This window comes from Alternaria triticimaculans (assembly GCF_023758025.1).
Source record: "Alternaria triticimaculans strain BMP 0046 chromosome Unknown scaffold_11, whole genome shotgun sequence".
Lineage (NCBI taxonomy): Eukaryota > Fungi > Ascomycota > Dothideomycetes > Pleosporales > Pleosporaceae > Alternaria > Alternaria triticimaculans.
This window is the reverse complement of record NW_026055968.1, coordinates 306,642-322,797: the sequence shown is the minus strand read 5'-3', so window position 1 is coordinate 322,797 and position 16,156 is coordinate 306,642. Positions and strand designations below refer to the sequence as shown.

Sequence of the window (16,156 nt, the reverse complement as noted above, 5' to 3'; positions counted from 1 at the left end):
TCGTGGTCACCCAGGCCCGAAGAGTACTCCTAACTGACCCCTATGGTGGCTTGCTCCACATGTTCTCTCTTATTCATCATGCCAGGTTTTCCGCTTAGGTCGAGCAGTTTTCTTTGGAGGAGATACTCCAGCCATGATCGCATCCTGTCTCTCCCACTCTTCCTTCTGCACGTCGTACAACTCCCGTTCTCCGGCGCCCAACTGGTCACGATTCATCTTCTTCGCTAACCAGAGTGGAGGAATGTGCATATAGCCATCTACCTTGTGGGTACCCTTGAACTCCTTGACGAGGTTGGGATCGCGACTGGAACCCAGATTGCCACTCTTCGCGGCAACTATGGTCCGTGCTGCAACCTCATCGTATGGAGAGTGCGAGTAGTCGTCTTCGTCAACCCATTGGTCAAGGGGCAGTATTCCTGCCGGCACGTGTGTCTTCTTTGCCAGTCCATCTGCGTCGGGACCTTCTTCGTCCTCCACCGACAACGCCTTGGATACAGCAGCTTCTTCGGAGGATTGCTCGTATTCATCGGAACCGTCATCAGAAGCGACAGCCTCATCTACGGCTGGCGCTTTCGCCAAATTTCTGTTGGTACGTGGCGGATGGCGTCGGAACGGGATTTGCTCAGGGTCGTTGGCGGGTGCGGCGATGCCGGATACATCGCCCACTCCTTGAGCGCCTGTATCGCCAGGGTTGTTCTTGCTGCCTTCCATGGATTCTGCGAGCTCAAGAGGAGATGCCACGCCATGCTGTAGCCTCGAAGCCGGCTTCTTAAGGGTGCGCCGGGTGTTTGCTGTGCGCGTGTCTCCAGCAGCTTGTCTCGGACGCTTACGAGCACCAAGACCCTGAGCATTGTCGTTAGCAAGAGCCATGATCTTGTCGCACTCGGTCTCACTTACTTGTGTCGCAGTCTGCATGCCGCCAGTCGCAACACCATCCTTAGTCCGCAACTTCAACTTCACGATTAACGATGTCTTCGGTCGGTCGGTACGTGCCCGCTTGGTGTCAGATGAACTCACTGTGGCAGGACGCTTGCGCTTGCCCCCGCCGTCGACGGGACTAGAGACCGCTTCCGCTGTCGGATCGACCAATGGCGGTGCCTCTGCCGCATCCTCATCTCCCGCCATACGCACATCACCGTCTTGATCTCGATGCGCTGCTTCGCCGTCGATCGGGGTAGCTTCATCTTCTTGCGCGTTGGCCTTAGTCTTCGCAGGCCTCACCGTGGTCGTCTCTTTCTTCTGTTCTAATTCAGACCTTGCTGCTGCGTTCGCGCTACGCTGTTTGTCTCGCTCTGCCTTCTGTTCCTCTTCCTTCAGCTTCTTATTTAGCTTCGCGATCTCCTTCTGCCTATTCACCTCTTCTTTCAACTTAGCCTTCTGTGCGGCGGTCACTTTGTCCTTGATATCAGTGTCGCTCAGAGACAGCGGATAGTTTCTGTTATCAAAGTCCAGAAAGATCCCCACAAGGGCATCCTTCGATATACCGTTGAAATTTGTAAGTGTGTCGTCGGCTTTCTTGAGCGTCGGTCGAAGGGCTGGCTTATTGCCCGAACTGACGTTCACCGGCCAATTCTCGTAGTCGTCCGCCATCGTGTGCAGTATCGCGCGCTGCCGGCTGTCTTTCTGTAGGCGCTGTCTTGGTGCGGTGGGGTCGTGCGGTCGGAGCGAGATGGGCTGCGGAGGTGTGCGCCAAGGATCGTGACTGGGGTCGCGTCGTATGCGGAACGGCACGCGAGTCGCGCCAATGATACGCTTGCGATGGAAGTTGCCGAGCCTGTATCCCAGGGTGAGTGACCATGCTGCGAGCAAACCCTGGAGGTGAAGCGTCCCTCACGTGCGACGTCCCGCTCTGACCCTACACAGCGCAACCCTAACCGGATTGGGGGTACGTCATCAATCAATGTTCGACAACAGTATGTTCGACAACAGTGTGAGCCACGAAGCCTTCTGCTCTGTATCAGCTTCCAAACGAGCTGCAGCGTCGTGGAACACTGCGGCAGTCAGATACAACAGGACTTGAGCTTTACTCGGCTCTTGGCGTAGTCCATGTCTCGAACTAATTGCTTAGACTTTAAGGATTGCGATGTCTCTTATTTAATTAGAAGTAACTTTTGCGTATATAGTAGTTATGTATTTTAGGAGTTATAAGTAGCTTATCTTGCTCTACGTTATTATAGTACTGTAGATAGAATAGAAGAGAACTAGAATATTAAGTCGCACACTACAGTAAGTTAACGGTTGAGGAATATATAAGTTGCTTTCGCGACTTACACCAAACTGATTGCTCAAAGCAAAGCACGCGCTATGAAGAAGCACAACGTGCTGGAATTGTGAGAACTATACTAAGTTTGGTCTATTCTAGCAGACTGCGAGATCGAGCGCGAGAAGAGCATCGCATGCATCTCCATGCCATGCACCGGCTGTCACCCCAGTCCAAGCTTGCACCTACACGCCCACGCTCCTTCTTGTCGTCCTTTTCGCCAAATATCGAAGAGATAAGCGAAGGGTTCTACTTCTTGCTCTTACGTTCTGGCTGCGTCTTCTTCTTTTTCTTAGATTCAGATGTCTTCTTAGCTTTCCCCTTCCCGGCTGACGCGGGAGAGTTCTCTTCGGATACGTCAGTATCTACTTGTTCGCCATTCTTATTCTGCTTATTGAGTTCTTTTTTATATTCAGTCGACCAACCTTCACCCAGTTCAGTAATCCTTTTCTCAAGACGATTTGCGACACTCCGATCCTTCAGGATATAGTGATGAATAGTACCAGGTTGTTTCGGGTTGTCGTCAAAATCATTAGCACGCTTGTGGAGCTCCGTAACATACTGAGCACTCTGAGCTTGCTCTCGATACTTCAAAGCTGTACGGACTTGTGGGCGATTGTATTGCGTGTAGTCATGTTTTTTCGCTTTCTTTCTTGGCGATTGAGGTCGAGATTCGGACCCAGTTGGCGGCCCACCAGCAGGGTTGGCTGGTGCTCCTGGATCATTGGTGTCTTTCTTTTCCCCCTTTTCACTATTGCCATCATCATCACTATCATTGTCATCGCTACCACCACCACCGCCGCCACCACGGGGACAACCTGCCAAACCACTGCATTCGCGGTAACTGATTGCAAACAAGTCGTTCTCGTCGTCGCTAGACTCGCTGTCATCATCTGGTATCTCCTCCTCGGTCGGTGGGTCGTAAAGCTCATTCGGTGCATCTCGCTCGTCGGAAGTCTTCCAGTCGTTCCATGTCTCGCCCGCTGAAATGAACAGGCCACTCTCCAGTCGCGTCCTGCTAAGATCATTCGCTGTTGCTAATGCGTCATTAACATGACTATCTGAGGGCAATCCTTCTGCAAGCCCGGTCTCTCGTGCTCGACGTTCTGAGTGTGACTCAACCATCTTGTCATCCTTATTTTCATCCTCCACTTCCCTCCTTCTCTTCTCAATAGCTTCAATATCAAGCTTCAGGTTGATCGGCGGATCGATTGGCGGAAACCGCGGTCTACCTAATCCCACAGCTTGACTCTTTGCCCTTGGTATCCTAACGTGTAGGTGATGTGGGCCCATGTTGTCGTAATCGAGTGTCTCCGTTTGACCGACTTTATCATCTTCAAGCGATTTGAGGATCGGACGTAGGAATTTATCGTAAGCATCGTCTCCTGTGAGTAGCCCAGGCGGCTGCCCATCCCGTATCGACTGCTGTATCCGATCTTTCACCTTGTCAATGTCTTGGAGATACTGAGAACGAAACTCAGGCGTCTGATAATATTGAAAGTCTTCATACAAGGCAGTCGCATGTGTGCGTGCGGCGTGGGCTCCCCGGCGTACAACGCGGTCGAATTTCTCTTGCCCGCCTACCGCCTTGTTGGCCGCACGAACGAGAGCTATTCGATTTCCGGCATTTTTATCTCGCGCCCGAGCACGGTTTGTAAGGTGTTCCTCAAAATCGGGTATCTCGGCTTTCTCCTTCGTGTCTTTGATTTCTTGCGAGAGTTCTTGTCTTTGTGCTTCCAAGTGTTCGTACACCCTCTGGGACTCTTTGGCATTATCTTCAGATCTAGGACCGTTGCCATGTCTCCCTTTCCTGGTATTGGCGCTCACGTTACTGCTCTGCAATACTGGCGTCGATGTTCTACCCGCTCTTGGATTCGGGCTATCTGTATTTCTGGCGCTTCGGGCGTTCGGTGATTCTTCTGCGCTACTTGCGGCATCAGGATCAAGTCCTGCGCGTTTGGGCGGCATCTTCAGTCGGGAAGAGGGGGCAAGCTCTGGAAGGGGAATACAATACGAGATATAGCAAGTGGGAAACTTCAGGAGCGTTCAGTAGGATAGCGTGACGAAGCTGTAGCTGTTTAGTTGAACGAAACTGATATTTCATGCTACGTTCTTTGTTTTGAGCGCTTTTGTAGAGTACAAAAGGGATATGTCGTATTCATCATCCCTGCGTCGCCGTTCCTGAACAAAGGGTTTGAAGACTCTGCGACACGACACAAAGCATCCTGACGTGAAGTATTCGCTTGCTATCGCCCGACACTAGTGTGCCCATCCATCCATACCAACATCATGCCCTACCATTCTTCGTAGATGTCCTCTTCGGAATCGTTCCTTGATGGCGACGCTCCGCCACCCATCCAGAGATCTAGGTCTTTGCCTTCTTCTTTTGCCTGATTCGTGAGACGCTCGTGCAGACGCCAGGAGCCCAGTTGATCAGTAGGTGCAGGCTTGACACCAGGTCGGATGTGTCCATCCAGGGGAGCACGAACTGTCTTGTGCACGACACGAAATTGCTTTGCGAGGATAGGGTCTGAGTAGTGACCTAGTGAGCGCGCTTCGTGCAGCTTCTTTTCCTCCTCTTCATCTTTCAGACGCTGCTCCTCCTCAAGTTGTTTAGCAGTCTTTAGCGTGCCATCTTTGTTGAGCAACTCTTTCGCTGTGCCAGCCTTGCTGTTCTTCTTCTTGCCTTTCCCGCTCCTAGTCGCTTGCCGTTTAGTACGATGTCGCCCTGAAGCTGGCACTTGCACCTCTTCAACATCAGTCTCGGGCCTCTTGTCGTCTTCTTCGCGGTTGTGGGTCAATGCCTCGTCCGTGCTACCGCCTTTGTGTTCCCCAAACTCCCTCAGCGCCAGTGCAGCCATGCCCTTGTTTACTTTGACGTCCGTCTCGGTAGCAAGCGGCTGAAGGTTTCGAGGCTTGCGGAGACGCGTTCGCGGCTGAGCCAGTGTTCGAGCTGGCGTGCTGCCCTCGACAGCAGTTTGTGGAAGGGAGTCGCCGTCATCTGGTTCGTTTCGGTCCTCCGTTTCGATATCGTAGTCCTCTAGAGGAGCGTTGGCATTGCCGCGGGGCCTTTTAGCCGCTGTGACTTTATTTGGCACAGCCTTGCGTTTCTTCGACCACGTGGGCCCCGTCTCGGCCTTTTTCCGCGTCGAAACGACCTGCTTAGGGATGGCGGATTTAGTGGCCTTGTCCGAGCGCGGTAGCAGAGCCGCTATAAGCGGGACGTTTTGTAAATCCCAGTCTGTCAGTAGGTCGACTAGATTACCCTTCTTTATTCCTTCTTGATGGAGGTTGTGCATGCCAGCTGCGAGAGCCATTGGCCGCAAGTGGTCGTTGATCGCGTATTTGGCGTAATCAATTGGCTTGAGGTCTTTAGCATCCGCTTTCGCTGTTGACGGGTCGTGCTGATCCAGGATCTGAATGGCGCGTTCAACGTCGTCTGGTAGGATCCTTGAAGGTACCACCATTTTATGCCGCTGAAGGACGACGTGGGCTCTCAGCGCAGAGGTCTGCTCAGTCGTCGCCCAAGGGGGGTGGTTCTTGCTGCTGGCTGGGGCCATGGCGTCTGTGAAGTTTTGTTCAGCGCATGCAACGGGTGTCTTTGGATGCGGATGCGGCGCTCGGAGGTGCGTACAAGCGAAGTGTGAGCGCACAGCGTAGGGGGCGCTGTGCAGCGGTCGTATTCGGACGCGGCGAGAAGATGTCGAGACTGAGATCAAGCGCAAGCAGCGGCATTAAACAGTGCCAAGCTGATGGGTGACCTCTACACCGGTGTCGTCAACGGTTAGCTCCGATACATCTCCAGAACCGTGCGGTAGTTCGGCGTGCTGACATAAACAAGGAAGGGGTGTCCAACACGTCCTACTCGCAAAGAGCATGACCTACCAGAGTATTCGTTCACCATCACCGCAGCCGCACCCCCTCCTGAATCACTCAACTTCACAGTCGTTGCACCTTGGACTGCCCATTACTCCGACCGCAAATCACACCACCAGCGCAACTGCTCCACCCCAACCACAATCACAACCCACACCATGGACCAGACACCAAACGCAAATCTTAACATGGAGCCGCCATCATCTCCACCCCACACAGGGATTCGCACCTTTGTAGAAGACATTGAACAGGAGAGCATCGAGCGGGAAAAGTACAGCGAGACCGGTAGCTCTGTTGATGCCTTCGACCAGACTGACAATACTGTCAGGAGTTCTACACGCCCTTCGCGTCACGCTGACATTGCCCGCAACCTTCCACTCCCGCGCGCTACAACCCACGTCCCCGATTCCCGAGACCGCGATACCACCAAAACTGGTGGACAGGAGGAGGCAACGCCTATTCGGAAGACAGACCACCATGAGACAGCGGACGAAGATGAAGACTTGGAGGAATTGGAGGCACTGATGATCCCGGAGGAAATGCGGTCGTCCCCTCGGCAGCCGGAGGCGTCTCCCGATCCAGATTGGCAACCCATAGACAAGTCTTCGTGGGATCCTGCCGGTTTCCCGACCACGTCCGGATGGAAGTCCATCAACGACCCAGCGTTCGGCGAGAACCCCGGCCACGATATAACCATAGACAAATCCTCGTGGGATCCTACCGGTTACCAGACGAAGTCGGGATGGCGGTCAATCAACAATCCAGACTTCGACGAAGACTTCAGCGAAGAGACACCCACAGACGAGCCCTCGGCAGCGCGCGAAGGCTACTTACCCGACGAAAGCGATGAAGACTCGGTGGCGGATTTCCCATCTGATCCTGCTGACGATGCGAAACCTTTGAGAGAGCCGGAGGATACCGACGATTTACTGGACGAAAAGTACTTCAAGCACAACGGCTACCTGAACTACATCAACAACGTCGAGGACGGGGATGAATCTGACCCTGCGACGGAGAACAAGAAGACAGGTGGTCAAACCAAACTCAAGACGACGAAGAAGAAGGAACTCAAAGTTGTCTTCGGCTCCTCGCCTGGCAAGTCCGCGGGACCTGGAAAGTCTTTGCCATCGCCAAAGAAGTCTACCAAGACATCCACCCAGCCGCCGGCCACAGGAGACAAATTGATGAAAGACACCGGTCGCGATAACCTCAAGGTCGACGCTAAAGCTGAGCGAAGCTCCAGCCCTGCTTCCTCTTCAGATGAAGCTAGCGGATGGGAGGTGGTAGACGGCAACATCGACGCCCCGCGGACGGGCAACAAGTCGGTCCACAAGCTTACGATCAAGCTTCACAACAACGTGACCGGTGAGTCCAAGACCGTCACGTACACCGACGTTGAGCAAGATGACATCGACTGGAAGTCCAAGCCCCAGATCGTCGCGATAACACAATGGCGCACCGACGTTTTCAAGCAACATGGAATTGGCACCAAGAAGGCTGCATACCCGTACACACCACTGGAGGACGCCTGGATGACGCTCTTCCACAGGAAGCTGCGCGCGACCATCGATGCGGGCCACGTCATCAAGATCCCTGGTCCAGTCTCCGTGATGGAAGCCTTCAACGCCTTTTTCGAAGGCAAGGTGCTCAAAGACGCGAACGGTGCTGATGCACCTTCTAGACCGCAGCGCGACGTGTCATCCATCCGGGGAAAGCTCGATGGCAGGGTTAGCAAGGTTGCCACAGAGAGGAAGAATATGAGAGGACTTTTGGAGGGGAAGACAGGCGGTGTTTTGTTTGTTCCGAATGTGACAGAGGACGAGCTGAGGCAGTTTCAGGTGGATGAGTCGGTTGCGGTTGATGACCCGACTGAGGTTGGTAAGAATGCGGCCTTGGATGTTGAGGGGAAGAAGAGCAGGCGACCGTCACCGAAGAGGAAGCGGGATGAGAACGATGCGGGGGATAAGATGGCCAAGAAGACGAAGCGATAAGCTGAGGTGATCAGGATTAGTATCGGATACGGAGATGTCTAAGCGGTACCTTTGGCCCCAGTGCGCATGTCAGCGACGGTGTCGCACGTCGAAAAAGAGGTCTCGTTGTACGTATGAGTCGCACATTACAGTAGTCATGCCGAAATTCATTTGTCTCAAATTTGTCGACCCAATCGCAGTCGCGCTCAACCCGTCTTGTCTTCCCAGATTTTTAAGAACAGCTTCCACAGGATGGAAAACAAAATGCCCTGCAGACCGTTGGCGATGATTCTCGTCTTCAGTCCGCGTCCAAAAAGACCCAATCTGCCGTCCTGACGGATGACCTGCTTGGCAGCCTCGGTGTAGGATATCCTTGTATCGTTGACCTGTCGATATGTCTTCACAACTCGTAACGAATTCGATATTGTGTCCGAAGCGACCGAAGCGCAGAAACCGATGAAAGCCGCCCGTAGTAACCACCATCCGATCTGTTGTCTTGATGGCTCTGTAATGGTTTCGGAAAGGAAGTTGTATACGGCAAACCAGGGGTAGTGTCCAACGAAGGTCGCTGCTGCAGTTGCAAAAGCACCCCACCACAGAGAGCCGATGCCGTCGGTCCTAATGCGCTGCCGGAGTAGACCCCATCCACTAGATCCCTGCGCCTGCAAGGTAGTCTTCAAAGTATCGATTGGTGTTAGTAGCATCCTGAAAGCTGCAGCGCACGCAGATGCAAAGATTGTCTGGATGGGCGATGGAAGCTGCTTCAAGAAGCCGTTGGACTGCAGCAAGGCCAGGATACCAGCGTTCGCGGCTGTGTCTCCGAATCGAGCGATGGGCCCCTGGAAGAGTGCAGCACCCATGCCTTGATAGTATCGACCTATACCACCGTCTGCATACAGAGTCTTAGTCGCGACAGTCGTTGATGTTCCATGGCGATATTGGTAGTTCATGATCGTACGGATGGGCATCAACAGCAACACTTGCAGTATCATCGCCGCAGCACCACTCAAACCCCCACCTAACGCACGCTTCAGTGCGCCTTTGAGATCGAACTACGCATGCTGTAAGTTTTTGGAGTTTGTATGTAACGCGATAGTACAGGGTAACATACATCGACGTCATCAGCCTCTATCCAGCCTTTGATGAAAACAGCAACGACCAGTATCGCGAAGACGGCAAGAATGCCTCTCCAAACATAATACCAGGTCTTGGATGCCGCCTTTTCCGGTTGATCGATGATTTCGTCGCTTTCCGATGGTGTGGGCGTGTGCTGACGCGCGGCATCATGCGAGAGCAAGGGCGCGCGCTCATCTGGCAGGCTGCCGCCTTCTAAGTCGCGTTGAGAAGGCATCACGATAGGTGTGTGGTGTTGAAGTGCGACGTTACACAGTACCTAGGTATATCGCCTCCATTCGACGCGTGTTGAGATGGATTACCAATCCGGCGCGATGACGCGCACTCGGCTATACCTTCAAGCCGAACGATGTGGACCCACTTTGTGACCACGTGACACTCCTGAGGTCAGTCCTGCTCCAGGGCGAATCGTCTAGCAAAGCTCAACGACCAGGCTATTCATCAACGTTTCAAACACCACACCACTACTATCACATATCCTTCCTTTCTCGGTGTCATGTTAGACCTTTCTCACGGGCGATGACGAGAATGTCCTCACTTCCATCTCCATCCTGAAGTGCTCAATGTGGCGTGCGAGTGTGACTTTTATCACTAATCAGCTCGCTGTTAGATGTCGAAGACTCAGCGACCCGTATTATTTGCGCTGTTGCCATTGCACGACATCTTTCGAATCGTGATAGGGTTCACGGCGTGGTAGAAAGAGGCGCACTCACAGGTTGACGAAAAGGTCGCCACCAAAAATTGTGTCGCCCCGTCGAAGTTAGCGGATTGCTGCTGCGATGCTTCGGGTCGAGGCCACACGGGACGACCTTTTCACAGCCTCTTATGAGTCTTGGCTTGTAAGGCAAGCGACCTTGGTATTCCACACCGATCAGAGGCCTTACAACGGGTTAGTCGTTGAGTCGCTGAACCACATTGCTAATACAACGGATGGCATCTGCCGTTTATCCATCCGAGTTCCACCTATTACGCCCGGATCATACAGCCGTGACAGCCAGGCACAGCCGCAACTGCATCGCTTAGTGGACCAATCGCGTGGAGTGCATACGAGACCCGAGTTACCTAGGTACTTAGGCTCTGTTGTAAACAAGGCCACCAGCGCCAATATGTGGTAAACCAACAGCAGGTTTTCCGCCACATTCCAGTCACTTGAGCAAAACGCCAACTCATTGAGATGATAGCCGCTGTAACCGTCCAAGCCAAGATACTGCGCCCTGGGCTTGGCTAACCGGTGAGTATCCCCAGCGACAATCCCATGATGCTTAAAGGAACGTGAAGACCTCATAGAAACCGTTGGTGTTGTGCATATCACTTTCGATCATTTTCAGGATACCTGAATCCACCACTCCCACAATGGCACCCCTCCTCTCAACCATGCTGCTCGCAGCCAGCGCATCAGCCCAAGTAACAACCTCCTTCTGGATGCCCTCCAACGGCCTCGGAACAGACAACATCGGCTTCATCGGCTCCGTCATCGCCGCCAACGAAACCCACACCACCGTCGCCGTCGAATACGACGAAGGAACCGATCTCGACGCTCTGAGTATCGGTGTCAATGGTCCCATGACCATGACCATAGGTCCCGAATACTACGGCACCACCGTCGACGTTGGCATCACCCCTTCCGGCGACGACGACGAAGACGACACCTACGCACTCGACTGCACCTGGCCGACCCCCGAAGAAGCAGAGTCCAACCGCACATGCACAGTATCCTACCCCCCGGGTCTCGCTAGTCTTCTCTGCGAGAATCCCGCGTACATCTCGACAACTGAGGAGATTTGGACGCGAACACACACGTATCCTGCGCGCGGCTCCGAATCCGCAGGTACAGAGACAGTCAGGCAGACTTTGAGCTATGGCTATGGCTCTGCTATCTCGACTGGTACCCGGTCAGCCTTTTGCAGTGAGAGTGGTACGCCTGACGAAGGTTATACTTCCGTAGGGGAGCTCTCAGGAACAGAGTTCGGGACTTACTACCTTGTTATTACTGCGGGGACGGAGAAGTTGGAAGCTACTGCTGCGGCTACACCGACTATGTCGAGTGCTATGTCTACGGGTGCTTCTACCGATGCGACAGGTGCTTCTGGGACCGCGCCCGTGCCTGAGGTGACGGAGGCTGGTGCGCCGATGGTCAGGGGTGCGCCGCTGTTGGCTGGACTTGGTGCGGCTGCTGCTGCGTTCTTTGTTTAGTTTGTGGGATTGAGGGATGAGATGGAACACTCGTTTGGCAAATTGCAACGCAGCTAGGTCCTAGTACTGTTGAGTACGACGTAGTGTGTAATGATACCCATTGGTTTACCTATCTTTGTGGAAGATGATGTAGATTATAATCACCGCTAGTACTGTCATCGACAATCTGGATAAAACAACAAGGCCTGAGATTTGATACTGGCATCCACGTACAAAATACATGCACCAACTATTATACCTATCAAGTACCGTTCAGAACACCCAGGCATGCCACTGAACCGAAACCTTCGTATCAGAACCACAATGTATCAACCAACCAGCTCTACTAAAAACCGAAAGCATCCAACAAACTATTCGCATCCGGCTCATTGAACTGAGTCGGCGGCGGTTTCTTCTTCGGCTCCTCCTTAGGCTTCTCATCATTCTTCTTTTCTTCCTCCTTCTGTCCCCCATCGTCCTCGCCATCCTCCTCACCACTCTCCCTACTCTCCTCCAGCGTGCCCTTACTTTCCGCCAAATCGTTATGAGCATGCTCTCGCACCGGTAAATCGGCGATAACAAGGGAACTCCTCCTGCGCAGCAGTTTCCTGGGATCAAAGTCAAAGTCCGTCGCAGATTGGTTCCTGCCTTGCGATTGATAGCTCTGTCGTGGCATCGAGGGGCTAAGTGGTGGACGGCCGGATGTTACTTTGGTCGGTGGTGGTGGCAGTAAGAACTCCCATGTCTTGACTAAGTCGAGGGCGAGGACGTCGCAGCCCATGCGGTCGTATAGGCCGGCTGTGTGTAGCACAAAGTCCCACTCTTCGCGCATGCCTATCATTGTGGCTCCGCGTAATGTTTGGAGCGACTTTTCGCGGAGCTGCTTGTACAGGACTACTAAGGCGGGGTCGTCGGTGAGGTACGATTTAGCGGCTGAAGTGGGCGGTTCGGTGGTCTCAAGTAGAGTTGTTAACGGTGTGACCAGCGAGCGAACGGCCATGTCCTTCTTGTTCAATAGCCAGTATGCCCATGTTGCAAGCCATCGATTGCCCTCTCTAGCAGCTTGAGGCAGAATCTTGTCTCTCAAGAAGTCCAGCAAGATGGGCGAGTCATCACCACCGTAGACGCGGGCGACTGCTATGGCGAGCTGGGTGTCACCAAGCTGATTATGGAGAACGCTGACAGCATCTTGTAGATGATCTGCAAGTAGGAAGAACGACGCAGCATACTCGAATCTTCTCCTGCCCATCAATGCGTACGCGTTCTTGAGAGCAGCAGTCTTCCAGCGGTCTTCGTTGAAGTTGTTCGATAAAAGTCGATGGGTTGCACCCTGTTCTCTCGACCAAGTAGCCATTCGCCAAAGACCGACAAGCACTGGCTTCTTCCGGAGGGCCATGTAGTATAGGGCGCAGTCGACGGGGTTCTTTTCGTCGGTTTTCGTGTACTCGTTTCGAGCAATGACCTCGAATTGGGCGCGCTGTAGATGTCGTTAGCATTTTCTACCGATAAGGAAGATTGTACTGTACCAATGCGTTGATGTCGGACATCCACATGAACACTCCACACTCCTTTGCGTGCTGCCACATCATCTTCCCGCTAAAATGTCTGCTAACAAGGTCTACAAGGATATCCTGACTTCCTGAGTGGAACGCCCAGATGATCTCGCGCCACGAGATGGGTCCCTTGTACGTTTCGCTGAGGACATGTTGTCGGAAGAACAGCAAGAAGCGACCAGCATTATCGTCAATCGATCGACGATGCTTCTCTACCATACCAATACACTCGATGATGTCGGCCAGGCGAAACTGTTCGCGACTGGTCAAGAGCGGTATTCGCTTAGTGGTCAGGAGCTCTTTGAGGCTAGAGGCAACTTCTTCGGTGACTGCTTCAGGCTCGCTGTCGTCCGAGAAATCGGCGTATGATGAGTGCACCTCTTTTCGAGATGCAGTCATTTGAGTCTGCAAAGGTCAGTTACATCTAGATAGAGCTGTTCATGTACATACTTCAGCTTCTGAGAAGTCTTCAGGTGCGAATCCCAGCGAGCTATCAAGCTCTTCGCCTTCGATCCAAAACTTGAGTGTAGTGTAAAGCCTAATCAGGATACGCTGCACCAGTAGCAACTTGCCGGCCAAGACGCATTGTGAAAGTAACTGGGGGTGGTACGCGGGTAGAGGACCGTTGAGTCTACTAACCGCATCGAAGATGTCAATAGATGCCGTCTTCCGTGAAATGGTACGTAAGCTAGGGAACAGCCCTTCGGACACCTGTACATGCTCATCTTGAATGAAGAGCTGGTTGCCTGCGCCAATGACCAGATTACCACTACTTAACCATACCGAATCGCCGATTGGATGTGGCGTGATGTCGCGAATGCGCACGTCACTGATCTGTACCCAAGATGGACCGGCGTTGAGGTAATCGTATCGCAGCTGGGCGTAGATGACGACGCGGTGGGGGAAGCCAACAGCAAGTATGGACTGGTTGTCTGGAGTAGAAGACCAGTCGAGATCCTGGATGATTCCGCTGCCTTCGAATGTCTCTTCATGTTCCAACTGAGCGCTTCGGGTGTTCCATATCGTGAGCGTAGTTCGATCAGCATCGGCCAACGCAGCCTTACGTATCGACGTGCCACTAGCAAGTGATGGGTTCTTGACGCCAGTCTCGACCTCCGAAGTCAACAGCCAGTCCAGTTTTCGATCTTCGATGTTGACACGCGCAGTCCAGGATTTGATGATTCCGGATTTTGTGTATGAGATGGCTATGTCTCGCGCAAAGGTGTCAAGAAAACCCGAGATCACGGGTGCTGTGCCAGCGGGATCTACAGGCAGTACAAAAGCAAGGTCGTCGCCAGATCCAAGATTGAATGTGGAGAACTCTTTGAGCGTGATCTCTGAATGACCGTTGGTATAGCCATTGGTGTGCGCGATGGCAGGCTGTTCCTCGCCCGCAAGTGCATCTCGCTCCAGTTTTGGCAGTGTGACCTCCCAGCAGATGCCTTTCATCTCGGAACTGATGGTGGCAATGTGTATGCGCTGTCCGCCAACTTCGACCTCAGGTATCACTAGTAGACACAGAGGTTTGCCCTGGAGTTTGTATGCGAGCCGTGTCATCTCAACGGCTTCATGACCACGGGTATCCCAAAGCGATATCTCGTCATGGTGTAGGAAGACAATGAAGTTGCCCTCTTGCAAGAGAGCAGTACGATGGATGTGCTCCGTCACTCTGACGCTGCAGTGTCGATGTAACGTCATGCTCTGATCACTCTGCCGCTGTAGCCACACAATGCATTCATCTGTCGTGGTCCGCGATAGCAATGCTCTTCCACTGGCTGTGCGGTTGACCTTCTTGATGGCATGCGAGTGTCCGGTCCACATAGCCTTGCGCTGAATGCGCTGTGGCTGTGAAGAAGGGTCGAACAAATAGTCGATGCGCGACTCTAGCCACTCGATGCGCCCGTCAAAGTGATGCGATAGCAGGGTCAACTCGGAGTCGGGTTTGTCGCCGATGAAAGCGTAGAACTGTACATTGTCCTCGATGGGCTTCGGTTGCTTTGCGAAGTGCAGATGCAGTCCATCGACGTGCGCAATATTGAAGACGTCGGTGACCTTCTTCTGTTTTGCCCCCACGTTCTCAAACCCCCACGCAGACATGTTGCCTCTATCATCCAGTACAACGCATATCTCCGGGTTGCGGTTCGCGACTTCTATCAAGTGATGCAGCGCGATGCCGTGGTCTTTCTCTTCTGCCGAAGCCTGTTGCATCGCTCTTTCCGTCGCGTGCGTAAAGTGCTTGCCGTCGATGAAGAAGGCATAGCGCTTCTTCGACTGCTGCTCCAGTGGCACATGCCGTGACATTATCGACTCGACGAGGTCCACCTCAGCCCACATGTGCATGCCGTCTACGCCGTGATGCTCTCCTGGTACCCAGACTCGCGCCTTCTGGTCCGCGCATATTGTGTATAGTACATTGTCCGTGGACTGGTCTTTGTGGTACGGGTGCCGCCAATGCAAGCCTGTGATGGCCTTGGGGTGTGGGAGGTAGAAGTAGTCGAAGCTCTGATCGGCCGAACCGAAGGATGTGCGTCGCCATATCTTGAGGAGGCGGTCGTACCTGCCTGTCGAAGCTATCAACTCGGCATCGGGCGAGAAGTGGGCGAACTTGACAGGGTTCGCTAGCTGCTTTGTCCAAATCCGTTCGATGTCGCTGTGGGTGTTGAAGAGGGTGAGGGATGCGCTGCCGACGAGCAATTCGTCTGGCATGCCCCATGAAAGGGTCGTTATCGTGTCATCGGCGTCAGACAGGGACGTGCTGCCCTGTTGCGACCACTGCGCATATCAGCAGTCATTCCTAGCTGCCCCTCCTTGTGTGCCCACCTTGATCGCGCCTTCATCTTGCCCGTATGGCCGGTATATGTATATATATCGCGTCGAACATGCCGCGAGCTTGCCGGTCTCTTCGTCGACCGCGACTGCCTCTAGCTCGAATTCCTCGTCAATGTAGATGGTTTGGAGGACGTGGTTGGGTCGATCGAGGATGATCAGCGCGTTACCGGAGATGTAAACCTGTATGGGCAGCGAGTCAGTCTTTGTGCGCGTCGCAAAGGGTGTAGTCATACGATTATCTGGAGGCCTTCCCACAGGCCATGAGCGACAGCTTGGAGCTTAGCCTGGGGTCGCCCAGGGAGGATACCGCGCATAGAAGTTATCGAGCTCGGCTACCGTTGAGTGCGCATTATTAGGCAGTC

General features: G+C 53.4%; 7 protein-coding genes across 7 annotated transcripts; 2 read left to right on the top strand and 5 right to left on the bottom strand.

Annotated features, from left to right (window-relative positions):
- Positions 1-69: 69 nt before the first annotated feature.
- J4E78_007298 (uncharacterized protein) lies at positions 70-1,894 on the bottom strand (the record flags this gene model as incomplete). The annotated part of the gene is made up of 2 exons (XM_049367905.1): positions 70-1,774; positions 1,890-1,894. The coding sequence occupies 2 exons, from the start codon at positions 1,892-1,894 to the stop codon at positions 70-72; spliced, it is 1,710 nt and encodes a 569-aa protein (XP_049220226.1).
- A 615-nt stretch (positions 1,895-2,509) lies between these two features.
- On the bottom strand, positions 2,510-4,228 carry J4E78_007297 (uncharacterized protein; the record flags this gene model as incomplete). Its single annotated transcript, XM_049367904.1, has 1 exon — positions 2,510-4,228. The coding sequence occupies one exon, from the start codon at positions 4,226-4,228 to the stop codon at positions 2,510-2,512; it is 1,719 nt and encodes a 572-aa protein (XP_049220225.1).
- A 326-nt stretch (positions 4,229-4,554) lies between these two features.
- On the bottom strand, positions 4,555-5,727 carry J4E78_007296 (uncharacterized protein; the record flags this gene model as incomplete). Its single annotated transcript, XM_049367903.1, has 2 exons — positions 4,555-5,676; positions 5,722-5,727. 2 exons carry the CDS (start codon positions 5,725-5,727, stop codon positions 4,555-4,557), a joined length of 1,128 nt encoding a protein of 375 aa, XP_049220224.1.
- Positions 5,728-6,294: 567 nt separating this feature from the next.
- On the top strand, positions 6,295-8,127 carry J4E78_007295 (uncharacterized protein; the record flags this gene model as incomplete). Its single annotated transcript, XM_049367902.1, has 1 exon — positions 6,295-8,127. One exon carries the CDS (start codon positions 6,295-6,297, stop codon positions 8,125-8,127), a length of 1,833 nt encoding a protein of 610 aa, XP_049220223.1.
- Positions 8,128-8,312: 185 nt separating this feature from the next.
- J4E78_007294 (uncharacterized protein) lies at positions 8,313-9,457 on the bottom strand (the record flags this gene model as incomplete). The annotated part of the gene is made up of 2 exons (XM_049367901.1): positions 8,313-9,158; positions 9,218-9,457. The coding sequence occupies 2 exons, from the start codon at positions 9,455-9,457 to the stop codon at positions 8,313-8,315; spliced, it is 1,086 nt and encodes a 361-aa protein (XP_049220222.1).
- Positions 9,458-10,593: 1,136 nt separating this feature from the next.
- Positions 10,594-11,433, top strand: J4E78_007293 (uncharacterized protein; the record flags this gene model as incomplete). The annotated part of the gene is made up of 1 exon (XM_049367900.1): positions 10,594-11,433. One exon carries the CDS (start codon positions 10,594-10,596, stop codon positions 11,431-11,433), a length of 840 nt encoding a protein of 279 aa, XP_049220221.1.
- A 325-nt stretch (positions 11,434-11,758) lies between these two features.
- Positions 11,759-16,108, bottom strand: J4E78_007292 (uncharacterized protein; the record flags this gene model as incomplete). Its single annotated transcript, XM_049367899.1, has 5 exons — positions 11,759-12,889; positions 12,939-13,370; positions 13,416-15,737; positions 15,786-15,974; positions 16,028-16,108. 5 exons carry the CDS (start codon positions 16,106-16,108, stop codon positions 11,759-11,761), a joined length of 4,155 nt encoding a protein of 1,384 aa, XP_049220220.1.
- Between the last annotated feature and the right edge of the window lie 48 nt (positions 16,109-16,156).